General features: G+C 44.3%; 1 protein-coding gene across 1 annotated transcript in view; it reads right to left on the minus strand.

Moving 5' to 3' along the window:
• The window catches only part of LOC145342720 (short transient receptor potential channel 5-like), a 120,602-nt gene that overhangs the window by 76,222 nt on the left and 22,070 nt on the right, over positions 1-22,310 (minus strand). The window contains exon 2 of the mRNA XM_080188280.1: positions 18,917-19,316. Within this exon, the coding sequence (XP_080044406.1) occupies positions 18,917-19,294 (378 nt within the window). The 5' untranslated portion in view covers positions 19,295-19,316. The remainder of the gene's footprint in view (positions 1-18,916; positions 19,317-22,310) is intronic.

Genomic DNA, 22,310 nt, shown 5'->3' on the forward strand with positions numbered 1-22,310 from the left:
ATGACATTACTGTTACTAGAGAGGCGGTGATCGACAGACTGGAGGGACTGATTGTGGACAAGTCCCCAGGACCGGATGGAATGCATCCAAGGGTTCTGAAGGAAATGGCGGAGGAGATAGTGGATGCCTTGGTGATTATTTTCCAAACATCGCTGGATTTCGGGGAATTGCTGGAAGATTGGAAAACGGCTAATATAACGCCGTTGTTTAAGAAGGGTGGCAGGCAAAAGGCGGGGAATTATAGGCCGGTTAGTTTAATGTCTGTTGTAGGAAAAACGTTAGAATCCGTGATCAAGGAGAAAATAGCGAGGCACCTTGAGGAGAATTGTTTGGTAGAGCAGACGCAGCACGGTTTCGTTAAGGGGAAGTCGTGTCTGACGAACTTATTGGAGTTCTATGAGGATGTGTCTAGGGCGGTAGATAGAGGAGAGCCGGTGGATGTGGTCTTTCTTGATTTTCAGAAGGCGTTTGACAAGGTGCCTCACAAGTGGTTATTGCAGAAGGTAAGGGGACATGGAGTTGGGGGTAGGGTGTTAGCGTGGATAGAGGATTGGCTGTCAAATAGGAGGCAGAGAGTGGGGGTCAATGGGTGCTATTCGGATTGGCAGTTGGTGACTAGTGGAGTGCCCCAGGGGTCGGTGCTGGGGCCTCAGCTATTCACCATTTATATAGATGATCTGGAGGAGGGAACCGAGTGTATGGTGTCGAAATTTGCTGATGACACCAAGATTGGTGGAACGGCAAATTGTGCAGAGGGTGTGGAGAGTCTACAGAAGGATCTAGATAGGCTGGGCGAATGGGCCAGGAACTGGCAAATGGAATTTAATGTTGGCAAATGTGAGGTGGTCCACTTTGGTAGGAATAATGGTAGGAAGGATTATTACTTACGTGGAGAAAAACTGCAGCAGGCGACGGTGCAGAGGGACCTCGGAGTCCTTGTGCATGAGTCGCAAAAACCCAGCTTGCAGGTGCAGCAGGTGGTCAGGAAGGCAAATGGGATGCTGGCCTTCATAGCGAGGGGGATTGAATATAAAAGTAGGGAGGTCTTGCTGCAGCTGTACAGGGCACTGGTGAGGCCGCAGCTGGAGTACTGTGTGCAGTTTTGGCTGCCGCACTTACGCAAAGATATTTTGGCCTTGGAGGGAGTGCAGAGGAGGTTTACTAGGCTGATTCCGGAGTTGAGGGGGTTGAGCTATGAGGAGAGGCTGAATAAACTAGGCTTGTACTCGTTAGAGTTTAGAAGAATGAGGGGAGATCTCATTGAGACGTATAAGATGTTGAATGGGATGGATAGGATAGAGGTGGAGAGGCTCTTCCCGCTCCGAAAGGACAGTAGGACTAGAGGGCACAGCCTCAGGATAAAGGGGGGGCAGTTTAGAACGGAGTTGAGGAGGAACTTCTTCACTCAAAGGGTAGTGAATCTCTGGAATTCTCTGCCCGTTGAAGTGGTGGAGGCTGCCTTGCTCAATATTTTTAAGACGCGGGTTGATGGGTTTTTGATAGGCAAGGGGATTAAGGATTATGGGGAGAGGGCGGGAATGTGGAACTGAGCCACAACAAATCAGCCATGATCTTATTGAATGGCGGGGCAGGCTCGAGGGGCTAGACGGCCTACTCCTGCTCCTATTTCTTATGTTCTTATGGTCTTCAATTTAGCAAGTTAAAACTTTAGAGGAAAGACTTTTCTTTATGCATCAAATAGAACAAAATGAACAGTTCATTGTAAAGCACAATTCAGAGTTGCAATTATATTAAATTACATCAGAAAAGTAAGATCAACAACCTCGAAGTCAATCTGAAGTGCCAATTATCTTTCTATAATATATTCATTTTTTGTTGTTGACAGAAGACATCAGAACTCACAACAAAACTGCATCTGTGGATCCGATGCTTGTTCTTATTCACACTAAGCGATTTAAGATCACTACCAAACTGGACATAATAGTCAAGAGAAACTATGGAAAATATTAATGGATTTAAATTGCAAATAAAAAAAATCAAAATTATAAGGGGTAAGAAGCAGCAAGCAGAGACTAATGCACTCTTCAATTTCCTTGCGTTTTCAAAAACTATTCTCAGTCAATAAAACATCCTGTTCAATGTTCTTAGTGAAGTCAATCAGCTGTACAAAATTTTAGTCTTGAAGAGGAATGAATTGGAGCTTTTATTGATTAGGTTTGAACAAAATCGAAATTAAAGCTTTTTTTGTCCATTGCAAGTTTCTGTAACTTGAAGGTGCAAGGGAAAATCATCATGCTGAAAGAGAGGTGAACCTGTTCCCTAACCTACCCATTGGTTGTCCATAGAATCCCTATAGTGCAACTCAATGATTCTACACCGACTCTCCAAAGAGAATCTTATCCAGCTTACTTCCCTGCTCTATCCTTACAATCCTGCACATTTGCCACTGCTAATCCACTCAATCTACACCCTTGGTTACAGAGGTCAGTAATTTACCACCTCGTTTGGGTGAGGCTTGTAAAATGCCACCCATGGCCAATGGAGAATTCCGTTCTGCGAGCCATGCCCGCCTCAATTTCGAGGCAGGCACGGCGGTAAAATTACAGCCAGTGGGTCAATTTAGCCCAGTCAATCCGCCTAACCTGTACATCTTTGGACTGTGGGAGGAAATCAGAGCCCCTAGAGGAAATCCATGTGGACACGGGAAGAACGTGCAAACTCCAAATGGTCACCTAAGGCTGGAATCGAACCCAGGTCCCTGATTCTGTGAGGCAGCAGTGCTAACCACTGTGCTGCCCTAACTCTTGTCAACTGGATCCTTGCAGGGAATCATTACAAAACATTTTATATCTGGCGATGCTGTATGTTCTGCAGCCCACTGTTGTAATTCCAGAGGGAAAATAAGTGGACCCCCCCCCGAAGAGAAATGCATCAAATGGCTGTCTTTGTCTCTTTCCAGGGATTCTACTGATCTCCGGCCAAGGTTATTCTACTGCTGGTGTCTTCAAGCAAGTTCTCCTGGTCTCCTACCATAACTTTGGTCAGAGAACAGGACAACCTGATTGAAGGTGCCAGCAATAGGATACATTCAACCGTGTATTTCCATAAAGAGTAAGAGATTATATCACAGGACAGCAGATGAGTGGTTGGTTGGTGAATAGGTGTTTTTCCTTTTAACGAGGACAGTGCTTCAAACCAGGGCCAGGGAACTGTGAGATAATTACAGCTTAATAAATTTGACTATTTAATAACTGAAAATAATTGTGGAATAAAAAAATTTAAGTAATTAATTAAATAACATAAGGCTTATATAAGATATGGCAGAGCAGGTTGTGTGTCTGGACTGCAGAATGTGGGAGTTTGTTGACAGTGAGATTGTCCTGAGCAAACACGTCAGCTGGAAACATCTGCATCTCAAAACTCTCCGGTTCAGCACGACTGAGTCCGAGTGGGAATTGGAGAGGGAGGAGCGTCTGAACAGTTTCAAGAGTACAGTCACACGCAAAGCACTGCTCCAGGGAAAAGCAGGCAGAGTGGTTGGGAGGGGTGGGTGGGGGAGGGGGGCTAGTCTGGGAAGAGGGTGGTGGTCAGGGGCAGGGGTGGGAGGGGAAACATTTGCAGGGAACCAGATAGTGGGGATTTTGGAGAGTTTGAGAAGGTGATCCCACAGTGTTGTCCTGTCCAATATGTATCATGCATTTTCTAACTGTGAGGACAAGGAGATAGATTATAGGGAGGAAAGCCATAATGGAGCTAAAAAAGGCTGCCCAAACTGGGGAGCAGGTGGCGTAGCGGCAATGTCACTAATTAGCAATCCGGAAGTCTGGGCTATTGCTTGAGGAGTTCAAGTGCCGTTATAGCAGCTGTTGGAATTTAAATTCAAGTAATTAATCTGGAAATAAAAGCTAGTGTTGGTAATGGTGACCATGGAGCTATTATTTTGTTTGTCATAAAGGCCCATTGACCAATATCTTGCAAGGAAGGACATCCACCATCCTTGCCTGCTTCCTTTGGCCTACATGTGAACTCCTGACCTATAGAAACATAGGGCATAATGTTATAGAATTTTCCTCAAAAATACTACAGCCAAAATTCTCCATGTGCACAGAAACAAAACATAATAAAGGATCACTCATGCCAATTGATGTTGTTGACAGACCAGCCAATAGAGGAAGGGAGGTAGAGAAAGAAACATGCAAACAAATTAGGAGAATTGAGTAAAAAACATGGAGTAATCAAGCAGAGTTCTAACTACCCCAGGATTAATTGGACAATACATCCAGGTAAAAGGGGAATGAGGGAATTGATTTTCTTCAATGTGCAGAGGATTGCTTTCTAACTCAATATGTAGAAAGTCCAACAAGGGAAGCTTTGCCATTGGATCCAGTAATGGATCAGATAAATATAAATAGGGAAACATCAAGACAATAGCGTTCATAATATAAATTATTTGAGATGATAACAGAAAAGCTCATACGAAAATCAGGTTAATAGATCGGAGAAAAATGGATTTTGAATCTCAACGCTAGCTGAGTCTAGAATTTGAGAACTAAACGAGTAAAGTAATATTGGCAAACAATAATGTAGAAGAACAAGAGGAAACATTTAAAGCAGTGTTTAATAGAGTGCCAGGAAATATATTCTGCAAAAAAAGGAAAGAAGAAGCTTAGTATTAATGAGAATCCATGAATGAATAAAGACATAAGGGAACAATTGAAGGTTAAAAAAGATGCATACGTTAAGGGCAAGGATAACAGAGGGGTTCCTAATAAAATGAAACTTGAAGAGATTCGAAGAGAAATAAAAAAAGGCAAAAAAACTAGGAAACTAAATTATTGAACATAAAGCAAAATGCTAAAATATTGTACAACACATCAATATAAAAGAAAGGCTGCAATGGGAATAAGGCCTTTAATAAAGGTTAATAAATTGATGATAAAGAGTTGGCAGAAGTATGAAATATTTTGCTTTGGTATTTATCAGGAAGATTTACAGATGGACATGATATTGAACGATGAGGTGAGTAATATAACATTGCCACTTATTTTTTTAAAGACGCATTAAATAAATTAATCAAAGTGAACAAACCCCTGGTTTGGATAGATTGCATTCACACACTTAAGGCCTGGCAGATAGCTAATGTAACTCTTATACTTAAGAATGGGATATATCCTGCGAACTATAAACTTCAGCTTAACATTGGTGTTGGAAAAATAACGGAGTGATAATGGAGAGGGTGCAGAGAAGATTTACCAGGGTTATGTTTGGGTAAACATATCAGGAAAGCATTGATAAGTTGGTTCTCTTCTCTGTTGAAAAAATAAGGTGATGGGTGACCAAATAAAGATCTTTAAAATTATTAAAGGTTTTGATCAAATGGATACAGAGGGAGTGTTTCCATTTGGATAGAAGGGCATACTTAGAGTGTATCAATAAAAGGTAGTCACCAAAAATCCAAGAATTGAGAAGAAACTTCTTTACAAAAAAGAGTGATAAGAATGTGGAACTCGTGACCACTGAGTAGTTGAAATGAATAGTATAGAGGTATTTAAAGGGGGAGGCTAGACAAGCACATGAATTTAGTTATTATTGTCACAAGTAGGTTTATATTAACACTATAATACAGTTACTGTGAAAATCCCTCAGTAGGCACACTCTGGCGCCTGTTCGAGTGCACTGAGGGAAAATTTAGCATGGCAATGTACCTAACCAGCATATCTTTCGGACTGTGGGAGAAAACCGGAGCACCCGGAGGAAACCCATGCAGCCACGGGGAGAATGTGCAGTCTCTGCACGGACAGTGACCCAAGCCAGGAATCGAACCCTGATCCCTGGTACTGGAGGCAGTATTGCTAACAACCGTGCCACTGTTAGAGGGAGAAGGGAATAGGTAGGTTGATCTATTTAAACGATGGAAGGCGGTGTGAAGGTAGTTTCAGCACGGACTACTGTCAGCATAGACGAGGTGAGTTCAATGATCTGTTTCTGTGCCATATGTTTTATGTAATGTTTTATGTAATTCTACGTCAAACTTCCTGCGGAATTTCAGAGCCTTTGGTTTCTTGCAGTTGTGACTCATTATAGGCTTCTAATTTATCGAGCAGAGCAAGGACCTACCTTTTTTTGTTGAGAAAAGTTAAACATCTACTAACGTCATCCCTAAACCCTGAGGAAATTAAAACAAGCTCTGGAAGTATATAATCCAATGTGGACCCAAGTGAGGTCTCAATCTAACGCACTGGTATTTAACAAAACATTTTACTACCTCAGGGTGTAAACTTAAGGTTGAAGGGTTTCCTGCTCTATTAGTGACATTGGTCCAGATGCTAAGAAGCATTGGATTGTTTCGTGGAAGTTTCAGTAAAACTTTACTGGATCTCCTGACAACTCAGTGATTTTTTTTTAGCGAGCAACTGAGTCACACAGAGTAAAGGTTCCCAGAATCAATCTTTGCTTCAGTGCGGTTAGCTGATTTCAACAAGGGGCAGTGGTGGGATAGTTGGGAAGAAGAAAAGGTGTTAAGGTTGGTCTCCGTACCCCCTCCCAAACCCCCTGACCCCCATCACCATCCCCCACCCCACCACCCTGGGATATCGAGGGGGAAACCTGATTACTATTGAATTATTCCCGTTGAGGAAGAACTTGGAGAGCACCTTTCTGTGCATATCCATTAAGGAGTCTGGGTTCCACTGATTCACCCCTCACTTTGAAATAGTATTTAAAAGTTAATTTATGGGATGGGCCAGCATTTGTTGCCCATCCTAATAACCATTTTACTGAGTGGTTTACTAGGTCATTTCAGAGGGCATTTGAGAGTCAATCACATTGCTGTCGGCCTGGTTTCACATGTAGGCCAAAAGAACATAAGAACTACAAGCAGGAGTGGGCCATCTGGCCCCTCGAGCCTGCCCCGCCATTCAATAAGATCATGGCTGATCTTTTTGTGGACTCAGCTCCACTCACCATTACCCTTAACTCCTTTACTGTCCAAAAATTTATCTACCTTTGCCTTAGTCTCATCTGCTTCACTGAGCAGACTATCCCACAGATTCACAAGCCTTTGGAGGAAGAAATTCCTCTTCAGTTCAGTCCTAAATCTGCTTCTCCTTATTTTGTGGCTATGCCCCCTAGTTCTGGTTTCAACTGCCAGTGGAAACAACCTTCCTGCTTCTATCTTATCTATTCCCTTCATAATTTTACATGTTTCCATAAGATACCCCCTTCATTCTTCTAAATTCCAATGAGTACAGCCCCAGTATCTTCTCATCAACCAGCCCTCTCAACTCTGGAATCAACCTAGTGAATCTCCTCAGCACCCCCTCCAGTGCCAGTATATCCTTTCTCAAGTAAGGAGGCCAAAACTGTACACAGTACTCCAGGTGTGGCCTCACCAGCACCTTATACAGCTGCAACATAATCTCGCTGTTTTTAAACTCCATCCCTCTAGCAATGAAGGACAAAATTCCATTTGCCTTCTTAATTACCTGCTGCACCTACAAACCAGCTTTTTGTGATTCATGCACAAGGACACCCAAGTCCCTCTGCACAGCAGCATGCTGCAATTTTTTTTATCATTTAAATAGTAGTCCATTTTGCTGTTATTCCTACCAAAACAGATGATCTCACATTTACCAATATTGTACTCCCTCTGCCAGAACTTCGCCCACTCATAGACTATCAATATCCCTTTCCAAACATTCAATATCCTCTGTACACTTGGTCATACAAAGTAAGGACAGCACATTTCCTTCCTTAAAGGACATTAGTTAACTAGATGGGTTTTTATGACAATGGTTTCATGGTCATCATCAGACTTTTAGTTCTAGGGTTTTATTGAATTCAAATTTCACCATCTGCTGGGGTGAGATTCGAACGTGGGCTCCCTGAGAAACCTTGGGTTTCTGAATTACTAGTCTAGTTTGCCAACACTACACTGTCAAAGTTCACACATGAAAATAACCCCTTAGTGAAGGTGTCAAAGGCCTTCTGGTGCCTTTGGAACCTTATCCCATAATGGAATGAACGCTTCAGGAAAGGGAGAAACAAAAGTTTGAGGAAAGAAAAATCACAGCAGCAGCTCAATGACATTATCTGATCGTTAATGCGAATTGTGTGGCCTGATGTAGTCATTAGTGCTAATTGTTTGTCTTGAGATGTTATACATATTGTCATTAATGTTTGTAACTACAGAAACCAGATGAATGTTGGAAGGTTTAATGGGCTGCATGGTGGCACAGCGGTTAACACTGCTGCCTCACGATGCCAGGAACCCAGATTCAATTCTAGCCATGTGTGACTGTCTGTGTGGAGTTTGCATGTTCTCCCTGTGACTGTGTGTGTTTCCTCCGGGTGTTCCAGTTTCCTCTCGCACTCCAAAGATGAGTAGGTTAGGTTGATTGGCCATGGTAAATTGACTCTTAGTGTCAGGGAGATTAGCGGGGTAAATATATGGGATTACGGGATAGGGTCTGGGTGGGATTGATGTCGGTGCAAGCTCAATGGGCCAAATGGCCTCCTTCTGCATTGTAGGGATTTTATGATTCTCATTTTCTTCTCAGATAATATGTCTTCTCCATTTGCTTCCCATGTTGCATATTAATCCATAATAAAGAGATGTAGCCCACTCCATACCAGGTTTCTGCCAATGTATGTCTGTTACCTGATACAGAAACCTTCAGCTCACTTTCCGTCTTGTTTAGGATTAAGATCAATTTTTGCAGGATGGCGAAACAGGCCATAGTGGATTAGCAGCCAATCTCTCTAAATGGGGTCTGTTGGGTCAATGATTTAATAATGTTCGTGTTTGATACTTAAGGGATGTGTGTTACAGCTACTTAGTGACTCTCCTAAGGTCGCCTCTGAAGGTAGAGACTAAAATGTAAGTAAGACTATTGGAAACACACTGCATTCATATATTCCCTAATTTCCACCTTGAAGGATGACCACAACTCACTCATCGTATTAAATGAGAAAACACGTGGTCCAAGAGGAAATTCAGCTAATAGTAATGACTAGATCACAAGGCCATAAGACATGGATGGATGGATAAGGGTTTTTTTTTTGACATTCTTAATTCATTCATTCAAAATAACATTCGCGATTTCCTATGACACAAAACTCCCCTAACTTGCCCCCACGTCCATTTCAAGTACTGATTACTCCCACAATGAAGAATCTCCTGGTATAATTCTTAGTTTTCTTTTACTAGTTTAAACCGGTTTCCTCTCACTCTGCTCACTCAGGCTAATTGATAGCAGCAGTTCGGATTAATGTTTTCCATACCATTCACTTTATAATGTGGAGATACCGGCATTGGACTGGGGTGGACGCAGTAAGAAGTGTCACAACACCAGGTTAAAGCCCAACAGGTTGATTTGGTATTACGAGCTTTCGGAGTGCTGCATGGCTACTCACCTGATGAAGGAGCAGCGCTCTGAAAGCTTGTGATCCCAAATAAACCCATCGGACTTTAGCCTGGTGTTATGAGATTCATTTTGTATACCCAGGATGAAATTTTATGAAAAAGATTCCTACTGGTGAATGAGTGAGAAAATGGAAGAGTTTCAGACTTGGATTTTTTTTGGGGGCAAGTTTAACAAAATAATCTTATGTTCTCAGCCTAAAAGAAGTGTCAGGTTGTGATTCTTACCAGAAGTGGGGGGGGCTCATGGAGCCTAATGTGGCCGGTGAATCTGGCTACTGAGCTGTTGTGGTGACACTGTACGGGTGTGCTGATGTGCCAGTGTGCTGGGAGAGATCTGTCACCCTCGTCCCCACCCCCCCCACAACATATATCAGGACGTGCTGCCGATTGCACCCCGTGTCAGTCACTTCTCATCCTCGGATATCGCCACCCACCTGCCCAGCCCACCCACTGATGGCTGCCACTGCAGAGATCCCTCCACCCCTCTGATCGCTACCTCAGGCATCGCCCCCCCGCCCCTCCGATCACTATCCCCACAGATCAACCCTCCCCCTGCAGTTTCCCCCTTCCCTAACCCCCACAGATCTCCCCCCAACTCCACCGTCATGGCACCATCTCCTCAGACTGTGCCTCATCAGGCTCCGCCCATCAAGACCCATCCCCTTGGCACTGCCTGAGTGCCTGGTGGGAAGTGCCAGGATGCCAGACTGGCAGTGCTATGCTGGCATTGCCCAAGAGGCATTGCGTAGCTTTGACCCCAACTACCCAGGGGGTTTTCAATGGTCTCCAGTCTCACTGTTGAGGCTATCACGTCTGGTCCTTGTTGGTGGGGACTGTACATAATCCTCGCTGATGAGTAACCTTGGACAGTGAGGGGGTTAGTTTAAGCAAGCCCGAACGATAGCGTCCAGGACCCACTGTCATGAATATTGAAATCGGTTTTGTGCCCTTTCTGAGTGCGTGTCAGATTTCACTGGCAATAGAGTACTGGTCGATTGGTGAAGCGAGTCAAAGATCACAGGCGTTATATTCATTTTATATACCTCTGTAACACCACCTCTCTGAAGCTCCCTTCAAAAATAAAAAAAGGCTGTCTCTCCAGCTTTTGTCACGAATCACTCCTGTGAGATTAGCAATCAGCCTCATTGCTCTTCTGTGCCCTGTTTCCAGAGTTTGAATGCCTCCCACAAGAAAAATTTAACACAATTTAAGGTGTGATCACAGCACTAAACAACGTGATCACCACATCCTCTGATTTGTACTCTACTAACTGTTGATATCTGCTCTGTATTGGTCGGACGTGTTGGGTGGAATCTATTGACTTTGTTTTTAAAGGAAAGATAGAATAATTTCCAGGTCCTGATCTCATTTGTTTTCTAATCTGTCCATCCCTCTTGATCTTCATAGAACCATCGAATCCCTAAAGTGCAGCGGAGGCCACTTGGCTCATCGAGTCCGCACCAATTTACCCAGGCCCTTTCCCCTCTCCTCTCCCCGTAACCCCACACATTAACCATGGATAATCCATCTAACCTACACATCCTGAGACACCAGGGGACAGATTAGCATGGCCAATCCACCTAACTTGCATTTCTTTGGAGTGTGGGAGGAAACTGGAACACCCAGAGAAAACCCATGCAGACACGGAGAGAATGTGCAAATTCCACACACAGTCACCCTTGGCCGGAATTGAGGCCAGATTCTTTTGGCAGAAAGCAGTGAGGGGAACCTGTGGATGTGGTGTATCGGGATTCCCAGAGGCATTTGATAAGGTGCCCCACCAAAGACTGCTACATAAGATAAAAGTGCACGGTGTTATGGGTAATGTATTAGCATGTATAGAGGATTGGTTAACAGAACGAAAAGAGTGGGGGTAAATGGGTATTTTTCTGGTTGGCAATTAGTGACTAGTGGTGTGCCTCAGGGATCAGTGTTGGGATCGCAATTGTTTACGAGTTACATAGATGATTTGGAGTTGGGGACAAAGTGTAGTGTGTCAAAATTTGCAGATGACACTAAGATGGGTGGAAGAGCAAAGTGTGCAGAGGATGCTTAAAGTCTGCAAAGGGATAAAGATAGTCTAAGTGAGAGGGCAATGGTCTGGCAGATGGAGTACAATGTTGGCAAATGTGAGGTCATCCATTTTGGAAGGAATAACAGCAAAATGGACTATTATTTAAATGGTCAAAAATTGCAGCATGCTGCTGTGCAGAGGGACCTGGGTGTCCTTTGCAGGAATCTCAAGGAGTTGGTTTGCAGGTGCAGCAGGTAATTAAGAAGGCAAATGGAATTTTGTCCTTCATTGCTAGAGGGATGGAGTTTAAAAACAGTGAGGTTATATTGCAGCTGTATAAGGTGCTGGTGAGGCCACACCTGGAGTACTGTGTACAGTTTTGGTCTCCTTACTTGAGAAAGGATATAGTGGCACTGGAGGGGGTGCAGAGGAGATTCGCTAGGTTGATTCCAGAGTTGAGAGGGTTGGCTTATGAGGAGAGACTGAGTAGACTGGGACTATACTCATTGGAATTCAGAAGAATGGGGGGAGATCTTATAGAAACATATAAAATTATAAAATATATAAAACATCGACTGGAATATCCCTAGGGTAAGGGGTTTGGATGGGGAGGAGTTTGTTAGGTGTGTTCAGGAAGGTTTCCTGACGCAGTATGTGGATAAGCCTACGAGGGGAGAGGCTGTACTTGACCTGGTGCTGGCGAATGAACCAGGGCAGGTGATGGATCTTTCGGTAGGAGAGCATCTTGGAAATGGTGACCATAATTCTATCTCCTTCACAATTGCATTGGAACGAGATAGGATCAGGCAGGCTAGGAAGGTGTTTGTCTGGAGTAAGGGGAGATACGAAGAAGTCAGGAAGTTACTTGGACAAATAAACTGGAAGGAGGCGTTCTTAAGGAAAAGTACCGAAGGAAGGTGGCGGATATTCAAGGAATGTGTGTCTGGAGCTCTGAATGACAACGTTCCGATGAGACAAGGGGGTTTTGGTAGGTCGCGGGAACCGTGGTGCACGAAGGCTGTGTTGAACCTAGTCAGGAGGAAAAGGAAGGTGTACAAGAGGTTCAGGGAATTAGGAGAGGTTAAAGATCTTGAGGAGTATAAGGACTGTAGGAAGGAACTTAAAAGGGAAATTAGGAGAGCCAGAAGGGGTCATGAGAAGACCTTGGTGGGTAAGATTAAGGAGAATCCCAAGGCATTCTATAAATATGTGAAAGGTAAAAGGATAAGAAGAGAAGGGATAGGACCTATAAAAGGTGAGGGGGGAAAGGTTTGTGTGGAACCAGAAGAAATGGCAGAGGTGCTTAACGAGTACTTCGCCTCAGTATTCACAGTGGAAGCTGATCTGGGAGATTTTGTTATGGATTTGCAGCAGATGGAAAAGATTGAGTACGTGAATATTAAGGAGGAGGATGTGTTGGAACTTTTGAATTCTATCAAGGTAGATAAGTCGCCTGGACCAGATGGGATGTACCCCAGGATACTGTGGGAGGCGAGGGAAGAGATTGCAGAGCCCCTGGCGATGATCTTTGCGTCGTCAATGGAGACGGGAGAGGTTCCGGAGGATTGGAGGGTTGCGGATGTAGTTCCTATTTTCAAGAAAGGGAACAGAGATAGCCCGGGAAATTACTGACCGGTGAGTCTGACCTCAGTAGTTGGTAAGCTGATGGAGAGGCTTCTGAGGGACAAGATTTACGAACATTTGGAGAGGTTTGACATGATCAGGAATAGTCAGCATGGATTTGTCAAGGGCAGGTTGTGCCTTAGAAGCCTAGTTGAGTTCTTCGATAATGTGACTGAACACATTGACGAAGGAAGTGCAGTGGACGTAGTGTACATGGACTTCAGCAAGGCGTTTGATAAGGTCCCCCATGCAAGACTTCTTGATAAGGTGAGAGGGCATGGGATCCAAGGGCCTTTGGCCTTGTGGATTCAGAACTGGCTTGCCTGCAGAAGGCAGAGAGTGGTTGTGGATGGGGCTTTTTCTGAATGGAGGTCAGTCATCAGCGGAGTGCCTCAAGGATCTGTTCTGGGACCCTTGTTGTTTGTCATTTTCATAAATGACCTGGATGAGGAAGTGGAGGGATGGGTAAGTAAGTTCGTTGATGACACTAAGGTCGGTGGTGTTGTGGATGGTCTGGAAGGATGGCAAAAGTTGCAGCAGGACATAAATAGGATGCAGGACTGGGCGGAGAAGTGGCAGATGGACTTCAATGCGGATAAATGTGTAGTCGTCCATTTTGGCAGAACCAACGGGATGAACGAGTACACTATCAAGGGCAGGAGTCTTAGTAGTGTTGAAGAGCAGAAGGATCTTGGGGTCCGGGTCCATAGGACTCTTAAATCGGCCTCGCAGGTGGAGGAGGTGGTCAAGAAGGCGTATGGTGTACTGGCCTTCATTAATCGAGGGATTGAGTTTAGGAGTCGGGAGGTAATGCTGCAACTTTATAAGACCCTTGTCAGGCCTCATTTGGAGTACTGTGCGCAGTTCTGGTCGCCTCACTATAGGAAAGATGTAGAAGCTATTGAAAGGGTACAGAGGAGATTTACAAGGATGTTGCCTGGACTGGGAGGCATGCCTTATGAAGTTAGGTTGAGGGAGCTGGGACTCTTTTCCCTGGAGAGACGAAGGTTGAGAGGCGACCTGATAGAAGTTTATAAAATGTTGAGAGGAATAGATAGGGTGGATTCTCAGAGGCTATTTCCCCGGGTTGAAATGGTCGCTACGAGAGGACACAGATTTAAGGTGCGGGGAGGAAAGTACAGAAGTGATGTTAGGGGTAAGTTTTTCACTCAGAGGGTGGTGAGTGAATGGAATCGGCTGCCGTCAGTGGTGGTGGAGGCGAACTCGCTGGGGTCTTTTAAAAGACTTCTGGATGAGTATATGGGGTTTTATGGGATTGGGGGTTATATATAGGTGTTGATGTGATCGGCGCAACTCGTGGGCCGAAGGGCCTGTTTGTGCTGTAGTGTTCTATGTTCTATTATGAAGGGAATAGATAAGATAGAAGCAGGGAAGTTGTTTCCACTGGTGGGTGAAACTAGAACTAGGGGGCATGGCCTCAAAATAAGGAATGAGCAGATTTAGGACTGAGTTGAGGAGGAACTTCTTCACACAAAGGGTTGTGAATCTGTGGAATTCCCTGCCCAGTTGAGGCTCCCTCATTGAATGTTTTTAAGGCCAAGATAGATAAATTTTTGAACAGTAAAGGAATTAAGGGTTACGGTGAGCAGGCGGGTAAGTGGGGCCGAGTCCACGAAAAGATCAGCCATGATCTTATTGGATGGCGGGGCAGGTTCGAGGGGTCAGATGACCTACTCCTGCTCCTAGATCTTATGTTCAGTGCTAACCACTGTGCCGCACCTGGAGTTTGCCAATTAACTGGATACCTCCCAGAACCCCAACCAAATGAAGACAACAGGCAGGCTGCATAATTGGAAGTGCCATTGGAGGGCCCAGGATTAAGGGATGCCAGTAGCCTCACCGGAAGAGGCAGGTGCTATCACTGTAGGTGGGAGACCACCAGGGCACTGCAAGGTAGAGGTGCCCCCTGAACACTTCTTCATGTTTATAAAATAAAGTTTGGCCACCGCTGTCAAACCAGATTGAAAAGTCTCTCAAACCTGCTGCTGAGAAGCTGCCTGAAGACACTTGTGAGACTTTGTATTGATTGGTCTAGCTGTGCTCAGAAAGATCTTGGCAACGTCACCAATCAAGTCCAAATAGCATCATAATAATTACTAATTAATTATCTACTGACACCAGAAAGGTAGCAGATGCCATCATGACGCTACCTCTGGTAAGGACGTGGGACTATGAGGGTAGGTGACCCTGCTCACACTTTTCTAAACCTCCTAACTCCCACCTTCAAAGTCTCTTCCACGTGGCATTGCAGACGCTGGGTGTTTCATTTTCAGAGACTCTTGGGCTCCTTTCAATTTTATCCTGATCTATTTCAGCTCTGTTCTCAGAATAGGTATGCTGACAATTCCCTCAAATACTTTACACCTGTCTGATATTGTTTGGTCCGCACATATTTTGTTTAAGTCTATCATTTGTGGCCTGTTTCTTTCAATTCCAACCCTGCAGATTTGACCAAATTGCATGAAGTTTGTGAATCTAATGTTCTAAATTAGAAATAGCAATGTCTTAGCACTCAGGCCTGGGCACATTCATTTCACTTTCCTAGATTAGTAATCCTTATCTATAACATATTTTTTGAACCCTTGGGTAACATATTTTCTCTTCATTTACCCTGAATTTCCAAATCTTTGAACGTAACCAAATATTTTTTCATGTATCAAAATCCATTTGCAAGTTAAGGTTGACTATTGTTGATTTGGATCTTCATTTATTGTAGTTCGGGAGAATTCTTCCCTCTTATGTTGAATGTTTGTAGTACAGTATGGATTTGACCAAAATATAATTATTTTGCAGATCTCGCCAGACCATAAAAGCATAACCAGGTACTGCTCTCATCTGTCAAAACTGCTCATTATTCCAAGATTATCCTGGAATACTAAGATCAGTCCTGGCAACTTCTCTCCACCGCAAACTACCTTTTTAAGCCCCTTTCCCTTGTCTCCTCTACCCTTATCATAGAAACATAGAATCCCTGCAGTGCAGAAGTAGGCCATTTGGCCCATCGAGCTTCCACCGACAACATTCCCACCCAGATCCTATCTCCGTAACTCCACAAATTTACTGTACTAATCCTCCGACACTGAAGAGAAATTTAGCACAGCCAATCAACCCAGCTAGACATCTTCTGACTGTAGGTTGAAACTGGAGCACTCGGAGGAAACCCACACACAGGGAGAAAGTGCAAACTCTACACAAGCAGTCATCCAAAACTGGAATCGAACCCAGGTCCCTGATGCCATGAGGCAGCAGTGCTAACCACTGTGCTCCCAATAATAAATCTGAGGAGCTAATGGACCTGTTTGTCAGTAAGATTGAGACCATCTCGTTCACTGCCATTGCTATATCCTTCTCTGGCATTATTCCACCGAGTGAAACAACTTCAAATGTTCCGCCCTGCCCTAATCCTGAACTCAGTCCATTGTTTCGCCCCAATCTCTTTTTCTGCCCTCTTTGAATTCATGAGGTCCATCTTCTGCTCGCTCAACCTCACTGTCTCCCATGTTAGCCATTGTTGTAAATGGTTCTCTGTCTTTAAGAACAAAGAAAATTACAGCACAGAAACAGGCCCTTTTGGCCCTCCAAGCCTACACCGACATGCTGCCCAACTGAACTAAAACCCCTTACCCTTCCGGGGACCATATCCCTCTATTCCCATCCTATTCATGTACTTGTCAAGATGACCCTTAAAATTCACTATCATATCTGCTTCCACTCCCTCCCCCAGCAGCGAGTTCCCGGCACCCACCAACCTGTGTGTGAAAAATGTGCCTCGTACATCTCCTTTAAACCTTGACCCTCGCACCTCAAACCTGTCCCCCTACTCTGGGAAAAAGCTTCTGACTGTCCACCCTGTCCATGCCCCTCATAATCTTGTAGACCTCTATCAGGTCACCCCTCAACCTAGACTAGGGACTGAGATCATTTCAACTGTAACATTAAATTACCTTTACCTGTCTCTAATCTTTGTGAGTGATACATCGACTGCGATCTTACAGAAAAGTCTAAGTGCTGTATGAGTGAGAAAATGGGAGAGAACGTGTTGGTTTTTTTGGTGAGCTGCGTGTTGAATCTCTTGGAGCTCATGAGGGAAGCTTGCTGAGTGCTTGAAGTAACGTAGTGCAGGCACCCCAATCTCCCAGCGTCATCAGGACTCCCCCCATTACTCTGCTGATTGCTCCTTGCATCAATCTTCCACCCCCTCAGCCACACACGGATATCGGGAATGTCCCCCCTGCTTATCACCACCCCTGCAGAGTTCCCTTCCCTCCCGATCATCTCTGTCTGCATCATTGCTCCACCCCATTCAGGCTCTGCCCCCATTCAGGCCCCGCCCCTGGGCACTGCCCCTGCACAGTTACGGTGCTGAATGGACAGTTCCAGGCTGGCACTGCTCCATGGGTACCGCCTGGCCCTGTTCCTGACCACCCGAGGGCTGCTGATGGAGACCAGCTGAGCTTCTTGCCAGTGAGAAGCCCAATCGGCAAGGGGGACTAATGTGAGTGAGTTTGGATGATAGCGTCTGGGACTCAGTAATGGCACGCAAAACCATCTGGGCTTCACGCCCAGAATTCAGCTGGCAAAACAGGGCCAGTATAATCAGGGCATGTTTCTCATTTCTCGCCTCTCGTTTGTAACACTTTGCCTCACTGAATCATGGTTGGGATGAGGTCATAAGATTGTGTTTAATTCAGAGTAAGTGTGTGAGAATAAATAGCTTTTTTATTTTTCAATTCACTAAAGCTTGCTGCTGGAATTAATTAGTTGGGATACACTCATTGAAGTTAAGAAAACACATACCACCTTTCATCATAAACACACTGATCGTGGGGAATAAGAGGAACAGTGGTTAACATTGCTGCCTCACAGCGCCAGCGACCCAGATTCAATTCCCGACTTGGGTCACTGTCTGTACGGAGTCTGCACATTCTCCCCGTGTCTGTATGGGTTTCCTCCCAAAGTGTGAAAGCTGTGCTGGTTAGGCGAATTAGCCACGTTAAATTCTCCCTCAGTGTACCCGAACAGGCACCAGAGTGTGGCGACTGGGGGATTTTCACAGAAACTTCATTGCAATGTTAATGTAGGCCTACTTGTGATGCTAAGAAATAAAATTTAAAATGCTGTCTCTCTTTTAGGATTCCACCTAAATTTGATGGTGTGACGCTTGGTCCCATCAGGCAAATAAGTGAAATTTTTTTAAAAAAAACTTTTGTGGAGCCAGGAACAGAAGAAGTGTCTCACAAATCTCCATGGTTTCCACTGGTCTTGTCCTGAAACCAGCTGGCCTACAAGCAGCCCCCACCCTGTGGTCTCCACACCTCCTCTCGCACACCAGACCTCACCCACCCCCCCAATGACCCTACATTAGGACCACAGTCAATGAAGCGGCTTAAACGTGATCCCCGTGAAATGGTCAGTCTCCTTCAGGGAGTGACTGGCCACTCAGCCCAATTACCAAAAGGAGGCCTAAGGCCTCATTTATGGCAAATCTTGAATCTCCCGCTTCATGCATCTGTTGTGTGCGCACCATTTTATTTTTGTGCTGGCTGTAATAAATTTCTATCCTGCTGTTTTTATTAATGTGAGCAGTTAGAGTTGATTCCCCTTCCGGTCCCTGATTCTAGTGCTGATTATCATGCAGTGCGTTCTGGAGATAGAGTAGGCAAGTACCCAGGTTGCTGTGTATCTGGGAGGTGGTCAGTGATGTATATGGAAAAGTGTGAGGAACATTGGAGAAACACATGATGAGGAAGAATCACACACTTGAACAGGAGTCCCGTCGCTGTAACAGAGGGTTTACCATCCAGTCTCTTACCATAAAATGCCAGGATCACATATTCAAACATGCTGAGAGAATTTGTAATGAGATTGATTACCTGCTTTTCTCCACTTGGCTTTCTATAGTGTAGCAGAAGCTCGACAGCTCCAACAACCTCCTTTCGTATGGCATAGAGCAACGCATCCCCCACGTAGATACTGAAACTGAGGAGCAGCTCCATGATCTCCAGGTTCTCATTTTCAATCGCTATGAGGAGGGCGCTCCGTCCCAGAGGGTCCGTGCAGTTGATATTAATATTGAAGTAGATTTCCGCTTCCTCCAGAGCCTGCTTCACGGTGGCATAGTCTCCTTTTTCCACTGCATTCAGATAAGCTTTCTCCTCCAGCGAGAGCTCATTTTCTGCTCGCACTATCTGCAGTGGAATCCGGTCTATGTATGGAGAATAGTTGACCTTTTTGTAGTACAGCTGGGCCATTGTTCATTGTGCCACATGGACCCTGTTTTAAAATGAGAAAAAGAAAATGCTGGAAGCTTAGCTTAGCTTTCAGAATAGAACTGATACAAAATTGACCCTTTGAGTGCTATGAGGCATTTTGATAAAAAGAGCTGAGTTAGCTGATCTGATTTGGGGTGGTGGGTGGGAGGGAGTTGGTCTTTGTACTCCAAGATTAGGGAGAGAGAATAAAAAGCAGGCAGGATCTCACTCTTTATCAGTACCCAGGAGCTGTCTGCACATGAAGGAGGGCAGGTTACTGGCGATGCCCTTCGCAGTCAAATAGTCCGTCAGCCCCGAGGGCTCATACACAAAGGCTGGTCTTTGGGATAAGGTACCAAAGAATGGTGGTGTCCACGGAACCGCAGTAGGGTCAGCGTGGGGAGGAGAATGGGGGAATAACTGAAAATAAAAGATCACTCGTGGTTCCACCACAAATCAAATCAGAATTTTTCATTGTCTTTGGGGAGATATTTAGAAATGTTTATGACCACGTTTCTGAAACTCCATCCCTAACCCTCCTCATCTTTGGCACTGTTTGCCAATCGCAATATTTTCCCTTTTTACTCTTATGTTTTTTTAAAAATAATTTTTAATGTGATGTGGGCATCACTGACTGACCCAATATTTATTACCCATCCATAACTGCCCTCCTTTTCAGAGGGCATTTGAGAGTCAACCGAATTGCCATGGGTCTGGAGTCACTTGTAGGCCAGACCAGGTGAAGACAACAGATTTCCTTCCCTAAAGGACATTAGTGAACCAGATAGGATTTTCCAACAATTGACAATAGTTTCACCATCACTATTCAAATTTTAATTCCAGATTTTTTTTACTGAATTCAAATTTCACCGTCTGCCATGGTGGGATTTGAACCCAGGTCCCCAGAGCATTACCTGGGTCTCTGGATTGCTAGTCCAGTAATAATACCACAATGTTACTGCCTCCTCTATACCACTGCTGCCCACTTTCCTTTTCTCTGCTCGATAAATTGTGATACTTTTTACATAAGATGCACTATAAGAACAATAGTTGTTGTTGGGGAAAGGTGTGCTTCACTGGAACAGGATATCTGGACTAATTGTTCTTTTTGGGACCCCAGTATTCAAATTGGATGCTGTGCCCCCCTTAATTACAACAGTAGCCACACTTCTAAAGTACCTTATTGACTATCATGTGATTTGGGACATCTTGACATCATTAAATGTATTATATAGACATTTTTTCTTTTTTAGTCATTTTTTTCTGTTCATTTGCAAAGACACTGTGGAAGTCCCTGATCCTCTCGCATAATTTCCTGGGATAGATGGGGGGGGTGGTGATTCACTGATGTAGGATCAGCTATAACACCCAGCTCTACTCTCCAGTCCTTCTCTCCATTACTACTGTGTCCAGTTTTGGATATGTCGCAATTTCCTCTGGTTAAGTATCAAGATGACTACTGTATTTTCTGTATACTGGCCACCTATCCCACCGTGTCAGATGAGGCCCTGCCAGTAACAGCTTAGCCATGAGGTTCTGGGTTCAATCCCCACTCCAAGGCTTCAGCAAACAACTCTCTTGGATGAATTGTTAAACTGCTCAGATGCACGTAAAAGATCACATGACACTATTTCGAAGACAAGAAGGAGGGTTATCTCTTGTGCTCTGGCCAATATTTATCCTTTAATCAACATTACCAAAGTAGATTATCCAGTCATTATGACATTGTTGTTTGTGGGAATTTGCTGTGCGTAAATGCGTTGCTGTTTTCTACATTACAACAATGGCTATCTTTCAAAAAGTGCTTCATTATCTGTAACATGCTGTGAGACAGCCAATGATCGTGAAGAGCGCTATATAAATGCAAATCTTTATTTCTTTTTTCTCCCTCCATGCATCAGATCAGCCCATCTAAATCTCTGTTGCCCATATCTTATCCTGTACCAAGTCCAACTAACCCCATCACCCTGCTCCTTTCTGACCTTTGTTGCTTTGAACTCCCAGTGCCTCTAATTTAAAATCTTCAAACTCTCATTGTTATGTTGCCTCCATCCAAACTCGGTTCCTTTGACTCGGTCCTCTCCATTTGATTCCAAGGTCCCCCATTCTGGATTCCCCGGCTCAAACCTCTCAATAATTACAGGCACCCCTGTAATTAAATCTTTGGTCACTCTTCATAATCCCTCATTCTTTGGCTCACACCGTTTTTTTATACAATTACACCTCTGTGAAATGCCCCAGGGTGTTTTTACTGTGCTTCACATTATTTCATGATGCCCAGAAATACTTGAACCTAAAACTCAAACAGAAGTTGTAGGGGAAGAACAGAAATGAAGTATTCATGAATACATTCCAGATTCCAACTAAGAGATGAGGTCATGGAAATTTATTTCCCCCTCTTTAATTGCCTCATTTTGCTGGAATCGCATTCCAATGGACCTGGCACTTCATCAAAGGTTCTGACTGCCAGTACCCTCCAGTGCTGGGCACTCTTTAGTTGCGGGGTCAGTGGGGAAACACCACCACATCTACATGTGTTATATGGAAGCCATTAAATTTTAGGTATATATACCAGCCCCAAACTACCAGAAACACTGCATCTGCCTATCATCAGGTGAAAAACTCCATCACTTCCCTCTCTTCGGACAAGGGCTGATCAGTTATGTATTTAACTAAGCTCTTACTTTCTTTCCATATATATTGGATATTGGTATCACTGGCTGGACCATCATTTATTGTCCATTGTGAATTGCCATTGAACTGGGTGACTTGCAAGGCTATTTCTGTGGCTCTGTAGTCCAGGCAAAGATGGCAGATTTCTCTCCCTAAAGGATATTAGTGAACCAGATGAGTTGGTAATTAGACTTTTAATTGCAGCGTTTTATTGAATTCCAATTCCACCATCTGCTGTGGGATTTGAACCCAGGTCCCCAGAGCTTCACTCTGGATCACTAGTTCAATGCCAATGTCATCTCATGGTGTCCAAACTGCTTCTCAAACCTGCACCAATCTAATG

This window comes from Carcharhinus amblyrhynchos, chromosome 4 (assembly GCF_965287045.1).
Source record: "Carcharhinus amblyrhynchos chromosome 4, sCarAmb.v2.hapA, whole genome shotgun sequence".
Taxonomy (NCBI): domain Eukaryota; kingdom Metazoa; phylum Chordata; class Chondrichthyes; order Carcharhiniformes; family Carcharhinidae; genus Carcharhinus; species Carcharhinus amblyrhynchos.